Source organism: Coregonus lavaretus (genome assembly GCF_964263955.1).
Source record: "Coregonus lavaretus genome assembly, chromosome: 9".
Taxonomy (NCBI): Eukaryota; Metazoa; Chordata; class Actinopteri; order Salmoniformes; family Salmonidae; genus Coregonus; species Coregonus lavaretus.
The window spans coordinates 6,586,581-6,602,415 of NC_139996.1; the positions used below are offsets into that span (position 1 = coordinate 6,586,581).

Below are 15,835 nucleotides of genomic sequence, written 5' to 3' on the forward strand. Positions count from 1 at the left end.
TGACAGCAATTAAGTTGGCAAGAGCTTACAGAGATAATACTTATCTCTGTAAGCTGAACCATAGAAATAGAATTACCCAGGCTAGTCTCATATACTAAACGTAATATAGTATACGAAAACACTGAAATTAAATTTTTGGTTTTGTCATTTAGCAGACGCTCTTATCCAGAGCAACTTACAGTTAGTGAGTGCATACATAAAAAAAATTATAATTATTATTATACTGGTCCCCCGTGGGAAACGAACCCACAACACTGGCGTTGCAAACGCAATGCTCTACCAACTGAGCTACATGGGACTACAGCTGTGCTGCTCACAACCGACAGCAGCAACATGGACCTGAATGGTGTTGGTATAGCTGCGTTTAGGCATGGCTTCCTTGTTTTGAGTCTGGACCTGAATGGTGTTGGTATAGCTGCGTTTAGGACCTGAATGGTGTTGGTATAGCTGCGTTTAGGACCTGAATGGTGTTGGTATAGCTGCGTTTAGGACCTGAATGGTGTTGGTATAGCTGCGTTTAGGACCTGAATGGTGTTGGTATAGCTGCGTTTAGGCATGGCTTCCTTGTTCTGAGTCTGGACCTGAATGGTGTTGGTATAGCTGCGTTTAGGCATGGCTTCCTTGTTCTGAGTCTGGACCTGAATGGTGTTGGTATAGCTGCGTTTAGGCATGGCTTCCTTGTTCTGAGTCTGGACCTGAATGGTGTTGGTATAGCTGCGTTTAGGCATGGCTTCCTTGTTCTGAGTCTGGACCTGAATGGTGTTGGTATAGCTGCGTTTAGGCATGGCTTCCTTGTTCTGAGTCTGTTAAGTGTTTCTCATTCTGCTGCAGTATTTTATATAAAACCTACCTTACTCATCCAGTTTTTTCCATTTGTAACCAAAATCACAATATGCTGTTTTACATTGTGTTATTTGTGCTGGTCTAATTCCTATCATGGACAAGCAGAAGAATCTGTGCCCTCTCTGACAGTAATAATAGTTCATATGGTGCAGTTCAATGTCCCAGGTTCGTGGCATTGATGAATAAATAATTTAATGTTTACTTAAACTCAGATGTTTATATTTTATGTATAAAAAGCATATGTATGCATTGTTTACTGTTTTGATTTCTTTAAACATGTAATTGTTGGAGTTCAGGTGTTTTGACGTGATTGATGGGTGACTAGATGTATTCTTTCTATTACAGACACCTTAATGCATACTTTTAAATTATATTATGTGAGCTAAACATACAAATAAAAAATGAAAAAATGTATAACAACATTTCAACTTATATTACTGTCCCCCACTTCAACAAAAACATACTTAAATACATGTAATTTTGTCCTTGAAACATTTAATTGAAATACTGTAGAATTCCATTAATTCCTATGGAGGACTGCTCATACTGGGGAGTGCCAACATGGCCGACCATGGCTTCAAAGCCTCTCAATGGCCAAAACACAGCATGAGCAATCCAGGGTTTATATACAGTGCATCGTTGCTTGGAATTCCCGTCTGCTTGATGTTAGGCTGGTGCGTCAGCTGTTGACTAGACTATTAAATAGGCTATAACACTGCTATTGGTAATAGACTGAGGTACTGCCGTTTTGGGCTATTAAAAAAAAAAAAAAATTACACCTGCACAATCAACTTATTTTACATGGAATGAGCTTGATAAAAAATAAAATAGCCCTTTCACAATGTTACAATAGCTAATACATGTAATCTAACATCTGGGTTCAATAATACAGTGATTCACATTCACCCAACATAGGCTACAATCTACTGCTTGGGAAAGCTGCTGCTGCTGCGTTTTAACATCAAGCACAGCAGTGGCGCTGGGTGGTTGCTAAGCAACAAAATAAGCGAATCTGAGGTGCCTTTGAATTAGGGCATTTTAAAGTGCTTGGCTGGCTTACATAACAGGGACCTTATTGATCAAATACTTTGACAGAAAGCAGAATTTGGAATCATATGTGTTTGGTTGAGGAAGATCCCTATGATCCTTGTAATCTTGTGAAATGTAAATCTTACATTGTCATTCACAAATACAGATTTTGTAAAAGGGTTAAATGTCTTGTAGTTTGTATGACAACTTGTTTGTGTTTCAAAGTGTACTGATACATTGTATCCCTAATGAACAGATCCAGGATCTACATTCTGTTATTAACAGTTCTATGAAGTGTGAGGTAAAGATAAAACATGTACTGTTGCCATGACAGCAGCAACAGGAAATGGAAAGAGTCCTTTACTGCCAGAAGAGTTCAAATCATGGCCTGAAAGTTGCTGCAGGGCTTTCTCATCTGGGAAATAAACACACACACATGAGCGCACTCTCGCACGTACACACACACACACACACACACACACACACGCAAAACACACACACAATATGATATCAGGGCAACATCAAATTATTTGTGATTTTGCACACATGATTGTGTCATTTCTCTCTATGCAAATATAGTCTCACCCTCACAATTCCCCTCCTCTAGCATCCCTTTTCAGTGCCCTCTTCCCCGTCCCATCCCCTGTCCTCTTCCCGTCCCGTCCCATTCCCTGTCCTCTTCCCCGTCCCATCCCCTGTCCTCTTCCCCGTCCCATTCCTGTCCTCTTCCCCGTCCCATTCCTGTCCTCTTCCCCGTCCCATTCCCTGTCCTCTTCCCCGTCCCATCCCCTGTCCTCTTCCCCGTCCCATTCCCTGTCCTCTTCCCCGTCCCATCCCCTGTCCTCTTCCCCGTCCCATTCCCTGTCCTCTTCCCCGTCCCATTCCCCTGTCCTCTTCCCCGTCCCATTCCCTGTCCTCTTCCCCGTCCCATTCCCTGTCCTCTTCCCCGTCCCATTCCCTGTCCTCTTCCCCGTCCCATCCCCTGTCCTCTTCCCCGTCCCATTCCCTGTCCTCTTCCCCGTCCCATCCCCTGTCCTCTTCCCCGTCCCATTCCCTGTCCTCTTCCCCGTCCCATTCCCTGTCCTCTTCCCCGTCCCATCCCCTGTCCTCTTCCCCGTCCCATCCCCTGTCCTCTTCCCCGTCCCATTCCCCTGTCCTCTTCCCCGTCCCATTCCCTGTCCTCTCCCCGTCCCATTCCCTGTCCTCTTCCCCGTCCCATTCCCTGTCCTCTCCCGTCCCATTCCCTGTCCTCTTCCCCGTCCCATCCCTGTCCTCTTCCCCGTCCCATCCCCTGTCCTCTTCCCCGTCCCATTCCCTGTCCTCTTCCCCGTCCATTCCCTGTCCTCTTCCCCGTCCCATCCCCTGTCCTCTTCCCCGTCCCATTCCCTGTCCTCTTCCCGTCCCATTCCCTGTCCTCTTCCCGTCCCATTCCCTGTCCTCTTCCCCGTCCCATCCCCTGTCCTCTTCCCCGTCCCATTCCTGTCCTCTTCCCTGTCCCATTCCCTGTCCTCTTCCCCGTCCCATTCCCTGTCCTCATCCCCGTCCCATTCCCTGTCCTCTTCCCTGTCCCATTCCCTGTCCTCTTCCCTGTCCCATTCCCTGTCCTCTTCCCCGTCCCATTCCCTGTCCTCTTCCTCGTCCTGTCCCCTGGCCTGCTGTGCTCTTCCCCGTCCCATCCCCTGGCCTGCTGTCCTCTTCCCCGTCTCAACACCTGGCATGCTGTCCTCTTCCCTGTCCCATCCCCTGCTGTCCTCTTCCCTGTCCCCTCCCCCTGGCATGCTGTCCTCTTCCCTGTCCCCTCCCCCTGGTCTGCTGTCCTCTTCCCTGTCTCTCTCTCTCTCTCTCTCTCTCTCTCTCTCTCTCTCTCTCTCTCTCTCTCTCTCTCTCTCTCTCTCTCTCTCTCTCTCTCTCTCTCTCTCTCTCTCTCTCTCTCTCTCTCTCTCTCTCTCTCTCTATGTCTCGCTCTTTCTTTCTCACTAACTCTTCCTGGATCAGTGAGGTGCAGCCTCCCAGTCTATGTGCCGAGAGATCCACACAGATACAGCTATCTTCCTTTACTGATACAGCTATCTTCCTTTACTGATACAGCTATCTTCCTTTACTGATACAGCTATCTTCCTTTACTGATACAGCTATCTTCCTTTACTGATACAGCTATCTTCCTTACTGATACAGCTATCTTCCTTTACTGATACAGCTATCAATCTACAGTGGGTCCGATAATAAAAAATAAAAAAAGGGAATTTATATTATTTTATGCTAGTACAATTGCTCAGAGAAAGATTGGGTTTTACAAGTAATGCTATTTTTCCTCAAAAAGGTAGTGGTCATACCCCCAAGACTAAACTACTCTGTTATTGGTGATGGTGACTAACTCATCACTATTCACAATTCATTCAGGACTATCTGTAATCATAGTAGCATCCACATTAACGTAGAAGTGTTCAGAAACATATTGTATTCTCATTAACAATACAAAAGTGACTCCACAATGACACAATACATTATTTACCATTCATTTCTATTGGGCACAAAATAATAGGGGTGTTAATAATTTTGAGCCCTACCTTTTTGAGAAAAAAAGTATTACTTGTTAAACAAAATCTTTCAATGTGCAGTTGTATTTGTATAAAATAACATAATTTCCCCCCCAAAATGTTGAGCATATACAATATATCTCAGTATATTGTATATTGTATATGCCCCCCCACCCCCCCCCACCCCCCCCCAGGCTAAGCGTCATCTCTCTATGAACATTACATTTCAAGCATCAACACTGCCCTAGAAACCCCTTGATGGCTGCCCGGCTGGAGACAACGCACACAGAGAGAAAGACAGGGGTTATTTTAGCCATAGTTATACCTGAATCCATTAACGGACAGACAGACCTCGTTTCACTGCAGTGTGGAATGGAAACTATTGTAGATGGGAGAGCTACTTAATAGTAATGTCATTAATTATATATTACGACCAGTAGAGGCCGCTGTTGCACCACTAAAGTAACTATACATCATTATCTATGATGAAGCACTTACGCCCCCTTGTGGGAATAGTAAAGAACCTGAACAGTTGACGGCTCAGACGTTACAAAACTACCAATTACTTAATTTAATCAGTTCATTCATTATTTTCACCATTGTTCTCATCCACACACTAAGGGGACTTCCTGACTTTTCCCCTGAGCAAATAAAATAAAATCCAACCAGCAACCATAACATGTCCACACTCATTCAAACATCATGGAGTGGTTTGTTGATTAAAAATGTTTGTTTAATTTAAACAGAATTGTCACATACAGAAAGGCACATAATACATGAGAACAAAATAACAGGTCAATCATATTATGATGCACTGAAGATGAATAAGAGTCTGTAATAAATCCAATCCATGTTCATTGCATGTACATTTTCAGGTGTATCAAAACAGAGAAACAAAGAATCTCGGTAATGCTTCATTTTACAACCCACTGTTTAGCAGGAACTGTAGTTACTTACAAATTAAAACGGTAATTACGTGATAATTGCATATAACACTTCGGTTTCGTTGAGATTCATTGAACCAAGCAAGTACCATCTAGGATTGCAAAATTCCGCTTCTGGAAAACCAGGGAATTTTGGTTAAGTGACCTGAATATTGTAACCCTAGCACCATATTAAACCGGGTTGTAAAAAAAAGCGATACCAGAATCCCATATTGTAAATAGTAAGCAGCAGGTAAACAACAACTAACCTGTCTGAGGTCAACACAAACAAACTAACTAGAGGTGAAAGGTTATTAAAACAAACAAACGTTAGATATGGTCCGTATTTGTAATGTGAAGTCCTCACACAGATACCAATTAAGATACTAGTCCTCATACCAGTCTCTCTCTCTCTCTCTCTCTCTCCGGTCCTCAGACTCATAATCACACATCAGTCCATAAAATAGACTACTTTCAAGGCTCATCTTGAAGCACGCCTGTACAATGTCCTCTGTCCACTGTGGAGTATGTAAGGCTGCTCAATGCTCAGTTGTTTCTCATTGTAATAGTGTAGCTGGGCCCTTCCATGAAATGAGCGCCTTATGCGTCCCTTTTAAGTAGGAATTGTGCACTAATATAGAATATTAAAATCCTGTTACATTAAATGAAGTGTGCTTTAATATAGACCACATGGAGAATTCAATAAAACTTGAAAATTCAGCATTTTCACGTCCCTCTGTCAACCCTGTGTCACTTCGAGGAAGATTTTAACCCACTTAATCCCAACATGTATCCAAGTTTCCACCATCATTTTAAAGCCCTAGTTATTTTGTTGCTTTGACAAAGTCATTTCTGAAGATTATTATTTATTTCGTGTGATTAGTGATTCATTTAGGTCTGTCCCTCATTTTAATGTCAACCCTGTTACGTGAACTGAACTCGTTTTAATATTGTGGAACTATTCCTTTTTTTAAATATTATTTTCAAAAGAAACATTGAACATCTAATTGTCAAATCATAGAGTAAAAGCAGGTGAGCTGGTTCTAGTATTTCTGGCCATTTTATGGTGTTTTGTGGTAGAAAACTGAGCGTGAAGCTTGCATTCAATTGCCACTCCCTGTTGGACACAACAAGCTTCCATTCCCCCTGGGATTTATGGCTGATTTAAGATGAAATCGTCAACCCTGTTATGGTCAACATTGTTACTTTATTTGACACTTAATAGGCACTATAGTCATTTTTTTTATTTAACCTCTTGAGATAGGAAAACTTTTTTTTCTTCTGAAGTTGAACAAGTGCTCTTTATGAGAGAATGCCAACATTTTGTGAAATCAATGTATTTATTTATTTTACCAAGTTACACTTCTCAAAAGGCACCGAATTTGTGGAATGACCCAGCTATCATAGAAAAAGTGTTTCTCAGTGGGATAGTCAAATAACCCTCATATCACAGTGTTGTAGATAGTCCAGTATTTCCTCTTGAAGGACTACAAACATCATCAATCAATAAATCGATCATCAATCAATCAATCAGTCCCTCCTCCTCTCTGAGAAATCCTTTCTCAATCACATTAATTATTACCATTGGAATTCTGTAAAACCGCAAAAATAAAATCCCATAAGATATTTGAGTATTGTAAGAGAATTGAAGAAGTGACACCGTGCATGTCTCTCTGCTGTTTCAGTGTGGTTGTGGGCTTTGAGGGCAGGTGAAAAATATTGCTTGATGTTTAAAGAGCGATAATCTGGTGGGAAAACAAAGCGATAACCACATTGGATTGATTTTGTCTCAGGCAGAAGAGACAGCTCATCTTATCACAAACCCTCAGTGGCCTTAGTGGGTATGAATTCATCAGGCAACCATAAATTGACATCCCCCCCCCCCCACCCCCCAACCTTCAGACAGCACCCCGTCACTTCTCTATCTAGACAGGTCAACAGATACAATTATGTTCTAAATAAAAACAACAACAAACAAGAAGTGGTAAAAAAATAACATACAACATATTGCACTTTTAAAAATGGATCCAATAAAAGAAGCAAACAAAACAAGTCAGTTTTAAACGATGACAAACATGTGACTGCAGGCAATAAGGAAGAAATGAGGAACGTCTGTCTGTAAGACATGAAACAAAGTCCATAGGGTACGTCCCAAATGGCACCTTCGCTATATGCATTACAGGCCCCATAGGGTCCTAGTCAAAAGTAGTGCACTATATAGGGAATAGGGTGCCGTTTGGGACACAGTCATAAAATAACATTAAAACAAGATGTCCGTGTGTGTGTGTGGTGTGGTGTGGTGTGTGTCCATGAAGACCCATGAACCTCTCCGACCATAAGACGACAGTGAGGCGACAGAACTGCGCGCTCTGATAATTATGTGCCATGACCAATCCACCAATCCCATCAGAGACTAGGGAGATTGAGATCCTATAGTATAATAAACAGTCAGTTAGTAACCATACTTTAACCAAGTCCCCTGTCTAAACCCATCAGGCTCTATCACACTTCTTCTGCACTGTGCACCTTCTGATCTTCATCACATAGAAATATACTGTTCTGACGGAGTTCTGACTGAGTCCGGAGATCATTTGTTGCCGTGTGCAATTGTGGACCGCATCATCCACTTCTGACCAATGGAAATCTTAAGAGTGAACAGGCAGTAGTCTCTCGTGATGGACTTAACATTGCGAGAACCAGCATTAATCAAGGATTACAACATTCTCAGCAGTCTGTTGTTATGATGTCTGTCCTTATGTGTTCTTGCACCTCACATTGACTTGATATTCAGTGTTATTCTGGGTGGTGAGATTAACCAGTCAGTGATCATGCTTTGACAGCTCCATTCTCCCCCACCAGGCAGGCACGAGGACCCACAGTGCACTGTAGAATCTCACCACTGTACGTTCTAATCACTTATAAATATACTATTTTGATGTTCTGCGCTCTGAGAACCGTCCGGAGATCATTTGTTGCAGTGTGTGGTTGTGGACAGCATTAGACTATTCTCCCCAATCAGGCTGACACCAGTACACTCTCCACAGCACACTGAAGATTCTCCCAGTTCTTCCAGAACAGCGCCAGCAGACACATGCCCAGGAAGGTGCCCATCACGTGGCGTCGGCTCCTCAGGAGGGGCGCGGCGAACTTGGCGGCCGTGGAGACGCACACGAGGATCACGGTGACGAGGGCGAGCATGATGTTGATGCTCTTACCCAGAAGCACCCTGGCGTCACTGGACTCGAGCTGGACAGTTTGTTGTTGCTGCTGCTGGAGCTCTAGTTTAGAGACTCGAGTCTGACATGACTCTAGAGCTTCCTGTAGAGGGAGAGAGAGAGAGAGAGATAGAGAGAGAGAGAGGGGGAGAGAGGGAGAGAGAGAGAGAGAGAGAGAGGGGGAGCGAGTGAGAGAGTGAGAGAGAGAGAGAGAGAGAGAGAGAGAGAGAGAGAGAGAGAGAGAGAGAGAGAGAGAGAGAGAGAGAGAGAGAGAGAGAGAGAGAGAGAGAGAGGGAGAGAGAGAGAGAGAGACAGAGAGAGAGAGAGAGAGAGAGAGAGGAGGGGGAGCGAGTGAGAGAGAGAGTGTGAGAGAGAGAGAGAGAGAGAGAGAGAGAGAGAGAAGAGAGAGAGAGAGAGAGAGAGAGAGAGAGAGAGAGAGAGAGAGAGAGAGAGAGAGAGAGAGAGAGAGAGGGAGCGAGAGAGAAAGAGAGAGGGAGCGAGAGAGAAAGAGAGAGGGAGCGAGAGAGAGTGAGAGAGAGAGAGAATGAAACAGTGGTCAATAAAGCCTGTCTAGCAAACATAGCCTTGGGTTTAAACAGAGGAGCAATGGGATTGGTTTCATATTAAAATTTATAAACCCCTTTAATATGACCAGTCCAGTTCTCCTTCTCCTAGAATAGATTACTACTTTATTGTTCATCTTGCAAAGGAAATTATTTTGCTCCCAAACCTCCTAGACACACTCATGACACATTTTGTGAGGAGGAGCACAGTGCAGAGGCTCTGCTGCAGTTTAGCCTTGCTCAAGGGCACAATGGTAGTTAAGTAAGTAGTAACTTGTCTCGGCCAGAATGGCCCATAACAATGGCCCATAACGCAGGAGCTGTTTCTGTAGTGGGAGGCAGCTTGATGTACAAGTACACCCCCTGGACAGGATGCTATCTATCGTTTATTACCAGACCTTGGTAAAGGATTGTATGTAGCAATTATCCAGGGTGAAAGTAGATGTCATTTCTTCCAGGTACGAGACCTCCTATGTGAAAAATGTTGGGCAGCCTAATCATAGAATGACATATAGAATCCCTATTTGACCTTTTGTGGCATAACCACAACCAGTCATGATGTTTTTATCTGATTGTCAAACCATCACTTCAAAAGGCTCCTGTAAGGCTGGCTGCCTGCGCACATTCGTCCACTCTAAAATAATTTGATGAATGAAAAGAGACATCTCCATGATTATCGCAAGCCCTCTCGTAGGCCCGGATGGCCACCCTCTCCTCCTCTCTCCTCCCCTCTCCTCCTCTCTCCTCCCCTCTCCTCCTCTCTCCTCCTCTCTCCTCATCCCCTCTTCTCCTCTCTCCTCCTCCTCCTCTCTCCTCCCCTCTCCTCCCTCTCCTCCTCCTCTCTCCTCTCCTCTCTCCTTCCCTCTCCTCCTCTCTCCTCCCCTCTCCTCCCCTCTCCTCCCCTCTCCTCCCTCTCCTCCTCCTCTCTCCTCTCCTCTCCTCTCCTCTCCTCTCCTCTCCTCTCCTCTCCTCTCCTCTCCTCTCCTCTCCTCTCCTCTCCTCTCCTCTCCTCCTCCTCTCTCCTCCCCTCTCCTCTCCTCTCCTCCTCTCCCCACCCCTCCTACAGTACCTGTATATCTCTGGCTCTCTCGTAGGCCTGGTAGGCTACTCTCTCCTCGATGCTTGCCAGCTCCTGTTTCAGGTCGGCTGTTTCCGCCTGGTGGAGCTCTGTCAGGTCATTCAGCTGGTCCTCCAACCGCTCATACCTACAAGGAAATAGAAGAAGAATTGGTAATTCACTCATACCTACCTGGAAATAGGAATGTATATACAATGGTGATTGGTCATTCACTCATACCTACCAGGATATACAAATGTATACACAATGGTGATTGGTCATTCACTGGCAATTTAGGTACATAGAGCCACTGAAGACAAGCAAAACAAAACAGCCAAATAAACAGCTTGGCAGATAGAGGCCTAACACCATCTGAAGGTGCTCAGCATGCCAGCCATGTTGTTCCTTTAATGGAGGTTCACAATGCTGTGTGTTCTGACCTGTAGCTCACCTCCTGTAACATTCCTATAACATTCCTACAACATTCCTATAACACTCTGTAATGTGATCCAATTGCTGCCATGTAAACATACCTGTATCTCTCCTCCTGTAACGTTTGGGTGATGAAGCCGTAGTCTTTCTTGAACTGGGTCCTTAGTGCCTCCATGTCCTCCTCCAGCTGCCCCTGGGCCTCCCTGATCTCCCTCGCCTCCTCCATGGTCAGGCCAAGCCTCCCCTGGCCGTCCCCAGCCTCCAGGCTCTGTCCAGGGGTCACTGCAGCCCCCAAACCCCCTTCTACGCCCAGGCCAACCCCAAGAGCCACGGTGTTCCCGTTGCTGTCCGCAGACAGGGATGTGCCAGAGGAACACTCGTCGTCGCTGGTGTACTTGGGGGTCGTTGTGGCTGCGGGGGTCACGGTCTTCCCATCCACTATGGTGGCACTGCCGCTCAGGCCCCGCCCAGCGCCTTCAGAGTGGAAGGAAGAGGGCGTATCCAGGGAGGTCTTGAGGTGGGCGATGTTGTCGGCACTGCCAAACTTGTTCCTGAAGAAGAAAATGAACTTTTATTATCTATCGTCAATGTATGGTGACATGATGAATCCATATCCACTAAGGCCACTGAGGGCTTGGTAAGACGGTAAGACAAGCTGTCTCTTCTGTCTGAGACCCAGAATCAATCCCAGGGGGTTATCACTTTGTTAGCTCTCACACACACGCACACACAGATGTCAATGTATGGTGGCCTGATAAATCTGTATCCCCACACACCACACACACACACACACACACACACACACACACACACACACACACACACACACACACACACACACACACACACACACACACACACACACACACACACACACGGTTGGGGCACATTGAAAGCATGCGGCAGCCCTGCATCAGTACCTAAGGAGGTTGGCAAAGTCCCGGGGCTTGCTGAAGAAGAACGGAGGTGAGAGTGAGACGCCGGGCCCCACAGTCTTGATCTTGTCCGTGGGATGTCGTCCACTACCACTGCTCACGTTGCTCATAGTGAGGCTCAGCCTGTCCTTGGAGGTGTCCTTGGGGCTGCTGTGGTGTTTGGAGCTGGCATCCTTCTCACTGCTGTCCTTCATCTTCTTATGATACTGCTCCAACTTCTTTTGCATGTTGGCAATGCTGTGGGTGAGGTCTTCATGTTTATTTGCATTTTAAAGTGCATTTTACACAGTGTCACAACACAATCCACAAAAAAAAGGGTATAAAATGTATGGTCGGGTATGGTTAAAAAAGAGGTATCGAGAAGCTGGGAATGTTTTCAAGTGTATTGGTGTGATTGCTTCTGCAAGACCACTGTAAGTATTCAACATACTTCTGACATATAGTTATTTAAGCAATAAGGCCTGAGGGGGTGTGATATATTGCACAACGCAACGCGGAGTGCCTGGATACAGCCCTTAGCCGTGGTATATTGGCCATATACCACAAACCCCAGAGGTGCCTTATTGCTATTATAAACTGGTTACCAACGTAATTAGAACAGTAAAAACACATGTTTTGTTGTAAGGTTCTGTATTTATTTTCTTAGTTCACCTTGTGTTCTTGAACGTAGCCCTGTTTCTTTGTGTTCTTGAACGTAGCCCTGTTTCTTTGTGTTCTTGAACGTAGTCCTGTTTCTTTGTGTTCTTGAACGTAGTCCTGTTTCTTTGTGTTCTTGAACGTAGCCCTGTTTCTTTGTGTTCTTGAACGTAGCCCTGTTTCTTTGTGTTCTTGAACGTAGCCCTGTTTCTTTGTGTTCTTGAACGTAGCCCTGTCTTTCATTTTTGTTCATTGATTTCACCTGTGTTAGTTACTCACCTGGTCTCATCAGCTCCTTATTTAGTTCAGTTCTTTCTGTTTGTGCCTTGTGAGGTATTGTTCGTTTTCACTCCACTAAGCCTTTTCCTAGCTCGTTTGTGAGCATCAGTTTCAGCCTTCAGTCCTAGTTTTGTTTCACCTGCCTGTTTGCCTGCCTGTGTATGACCATTGCCTGCCTGTGACCACGATTCCTGTCTTCTGCGAAGGTGAAATAAACACCTGCCGCGCTCTGCGCGTGAATCTACAACTTTTTCTTCCTGAGTATTCAGTACATTTGTCATACCCGTGGTATACGGTCTGATATACCACAGTTGTCAGCCAATCAGCATTCAAGGCTCGAACCACCCAGTTTATAATTGGATTTAAAGTGCATTTTACCCAAAGTCACAACAGCACTTCACAAAAAAACAAGGTTACAAAGAGGTATTATAAACTGCGTGGTTCGATCCCTGAATGCTGATTGGCTGAAATGATAAAACATCTATTTTTACGGTTCTAATTACATTGGTAACCAGTTTATAATAGCAAATCAAATCAAGTTTTATTGGTCACATACACGTGTTTAGCAGATGTTATTGCGGTTGTAGCGAAATGCTTGTGCTTCTAGTTTCGACAGTGCAGTAATATCTAACAAGTAATATCCAACAATTTCACAACACATACCCAATACACCCAAATCTAAGTAAGGAATTAATTAAGAATACATATATACATATATGGACGAGTGATGTCAGAGCGGCATGGACTAAGATGCAGTAGAATAGCATAGAATACAGTATATACATATGAGATGATTAATGCAAGATATGTCAACATTATTAAAGTGACTAAGATACCGTAGAATAGTATAGAATACAGTATATACATATGAGATGAGTAATGCAAGATATGTCAACATTATTAAAGTGGCTAGTGTTCCATTTCTTAAAGTGGCCAGTGATTTCTAGTCTATGTCTATAGGCAGCAGTCTCTAATGTGGTATATTGCCAATATACCATGGCTAAAGGCTGTATCCATAAGAACAGCCCTTAGCCGTGGTATATTGGCCATATCTCACACCCTTTCGGGCCTTACTGCTTAAATATAAAACAGTACCTGTGGGCTGACTTCTGGTTCTTCTTCTCAAACACCTGCTTGATGCGCCCCACCTGCATTTGTTTTACATTTACATAATTAGACATTTAGCAATCAGACGCTCTTATCCAGAGTGACTTGCGATCATCATAGGTAGGTTTAACAAACACTTATTGCAATCATCGCAAGTGAAACTTTCTTCAGTATAGCCACCATATGCAGCAAAATCAGTGCTAGCAAGAAATGAAAAGTGTTAAGTCAGGGGTAAGAAAAAGTTTAGTTATACACCTGCTGCTTGTCGGCACTGTTCACCAATTTCAGGTACTCGGCCACATTGTCGTCACGCGCCTCCTGCTCAATCTTCAACTCCTCAGTCACCTAAAATAAGATCATGGCTTTATTATCCCCAAAAGGACATTTTGTTATACATTAAGACATATCATGATAATCATATCAATACCAACAAGACAGTCAATGATAAAATAAATAAAGTCCATATGTGATTCATTGAGGATTCCTAATTTACCCGGAGGATCTTCTGCTGCAGGCTGTTGAGTCCGGGGGGCAGGGAGCGGTAGGAGGAGTCTAAGCTGCGGTGGGAGGAGTCTAGGTAGCGTTGGGAATCTGGGATGCCGCTCAGATCCAGATCTAGGTTGTTCTCTGAGCTGCCCCGACGCATCGACTCCGGAATGTTCAGGCTGTTCCCATCACCACTGCTCCGTTCCGCCTGGAGGGAACACGACCACAGAACCATCAGGCAGACAATCAATCAATCAATCCCTTTATAGTCACAAACTCCGCCAGACAGAGAAATGGATTTGGTAACACTTTACATAAAGTGGAGGACATTTGCCATAGAACCTTCAGTCAGACAGACAATCGAAGGAATACAATGTTACACAACACAACACATCTTTATTGATCCATTATACAGTGACAATGGAAGATGTTCTTCTTGCTGTCACAGTACCCAGCCCCACCACACAATGAATTTAGTAACACTTTACATAAGGTATACCTAATAAAGGATTCATAAAGGGTTTGTAAGTAGTTTATAAACTGGTAATTATGAGTTTATAAATCGTTTATGAATCTGCTTAAACCTGCCTGAACTACAGAACTGCAAGGCAATCAGACACTTCAGAACCAAAAGGATGTTTACTGGGAATGAGGAACTGTCTCACTCATGATACCAAACACAAAGGCTATTCCAAATATGTGTTCCAAATACCTATTTTCTGCGGGTGCGCTCTCTTTGTGTGTGAGTGTGTGTGTGTGTGTGTGTGTGTGAGTGTGTGTGTGTGTGTAAAGCCCTTATTTGGCACGTCTGTTATATTTTGGGACCCAGCTCCTAATTTGTTTACGCTGTAGCGTCCAGATGACAGGATGATGGCCATGTGTTATGATGATGAGAAACGGAGCCTGTACATCTAGGTCAAAGATAACGACCGAGTAAGAAACACATACACCCAGCAACACACTCAGAAAGTCCCCCCTACTGTACTAGACAGTAACCCATGCGTTTTCCTGTGCTGATACACCACTCACCTATGGCATCAACATGTTTCTCATGACCGCACCACACCACAGAAAACCTCTACTAGAAAGTAGCTAGTCATTGGTTTTACTGTAATGTACCATTTTCCTAAGGCATCAACACAATGTAATTATTTTCCTATGACATCAACACAATGTACTTATTTTCCTATGACATCAACACAATGTAATTATTTTCCTATGACATCAACTCATTGTTATTATTTGTCGATGTCATCAACACAATGTACATATTTTCCTATGACAACACAATGTACATATTTTCCTATGACAACACAATGTACATATTTTCCTATGACAACACAATGTACATATTTTCCTATGACAACACAATGTACATCTTTTCCTATGACAACACAATGTACATATTTTCCTATGACAACACAATGTACATATTTTCCTATGACAATATTGTATCCCCCATACAAATAACATTCTATTGGTAGCAAGAATTTTATATAATAATTTAAATTGAAAAATTCTAAGTTTTGAATCCGGCGTCGTTTTGTGTATCAGTTCATAAACACTATGCCGTGGAATCGGTGCGTCAAAAATCTCTTCCCAACTATTTTGCAATCTATATGGGACGGCTGTCAATCTTTTGGTCCTTAAATGAAACTGGTAAAACATTTTATTTATCACAATTTTCTTTAACCAATTATGTTCTTTAATGCAAGGCCTACAGACACGTTCCTTACTTTTTCCTCCTTCCACTTTCCTCTTCCATTTTTGCAGTAATGCTGCAATTATTTGGT

General features: G+C 43.7%; 1 protein-coding gene across 1 annotated transcript in view; it reads right to left on the reverse strand.

Annotated features, from left to right (window-relative positions):
- Window positions 1-5,132: 5,132 nt before the first annotated feature.
- The window catches only part of LOC311135117 (transmembrane and coiled-coil domain protein 3-like), a 35,756-nt gene continuing 25,053 nt past the window's right edge, over window positions 5,133-15,835 (reverse strand). Inside the window, exons 2-8 of the mRNA XM_084169005.1 lie at window positions 14,050-14,250; window positions 13,812-13,901; window positions 13,545-13,597; window positions 11,520-11,771; window positions 10,701-11,150; window positions 10,180-10,315; window positions 5,133-8,650 (exon numbers count right to left, since the gene is read on the reverse strand). Of these exons, the coding sequence (XP_084025131.1) occupies window positions 8,348-8,650; window positions 10,180-10,315; window positions 10,701-11,150; window positions 11,520-11,771; window positions 13,545-13,597; window positions 13,812-13,901; window positions 14,050-14,250 (1,485 nt within the window). The 3' untranslated portion in view covers window positions 5,133-8,347. The remainder of the gene's footprint in view (window positions 8,651-10,179; window positions 10,316-10,700; window positions 11,151-11,519; window positions 11,772-13,544; window positions 13,598-13,811; window positions 13,902-14,049; window positions 14,251-15,835) is intronic.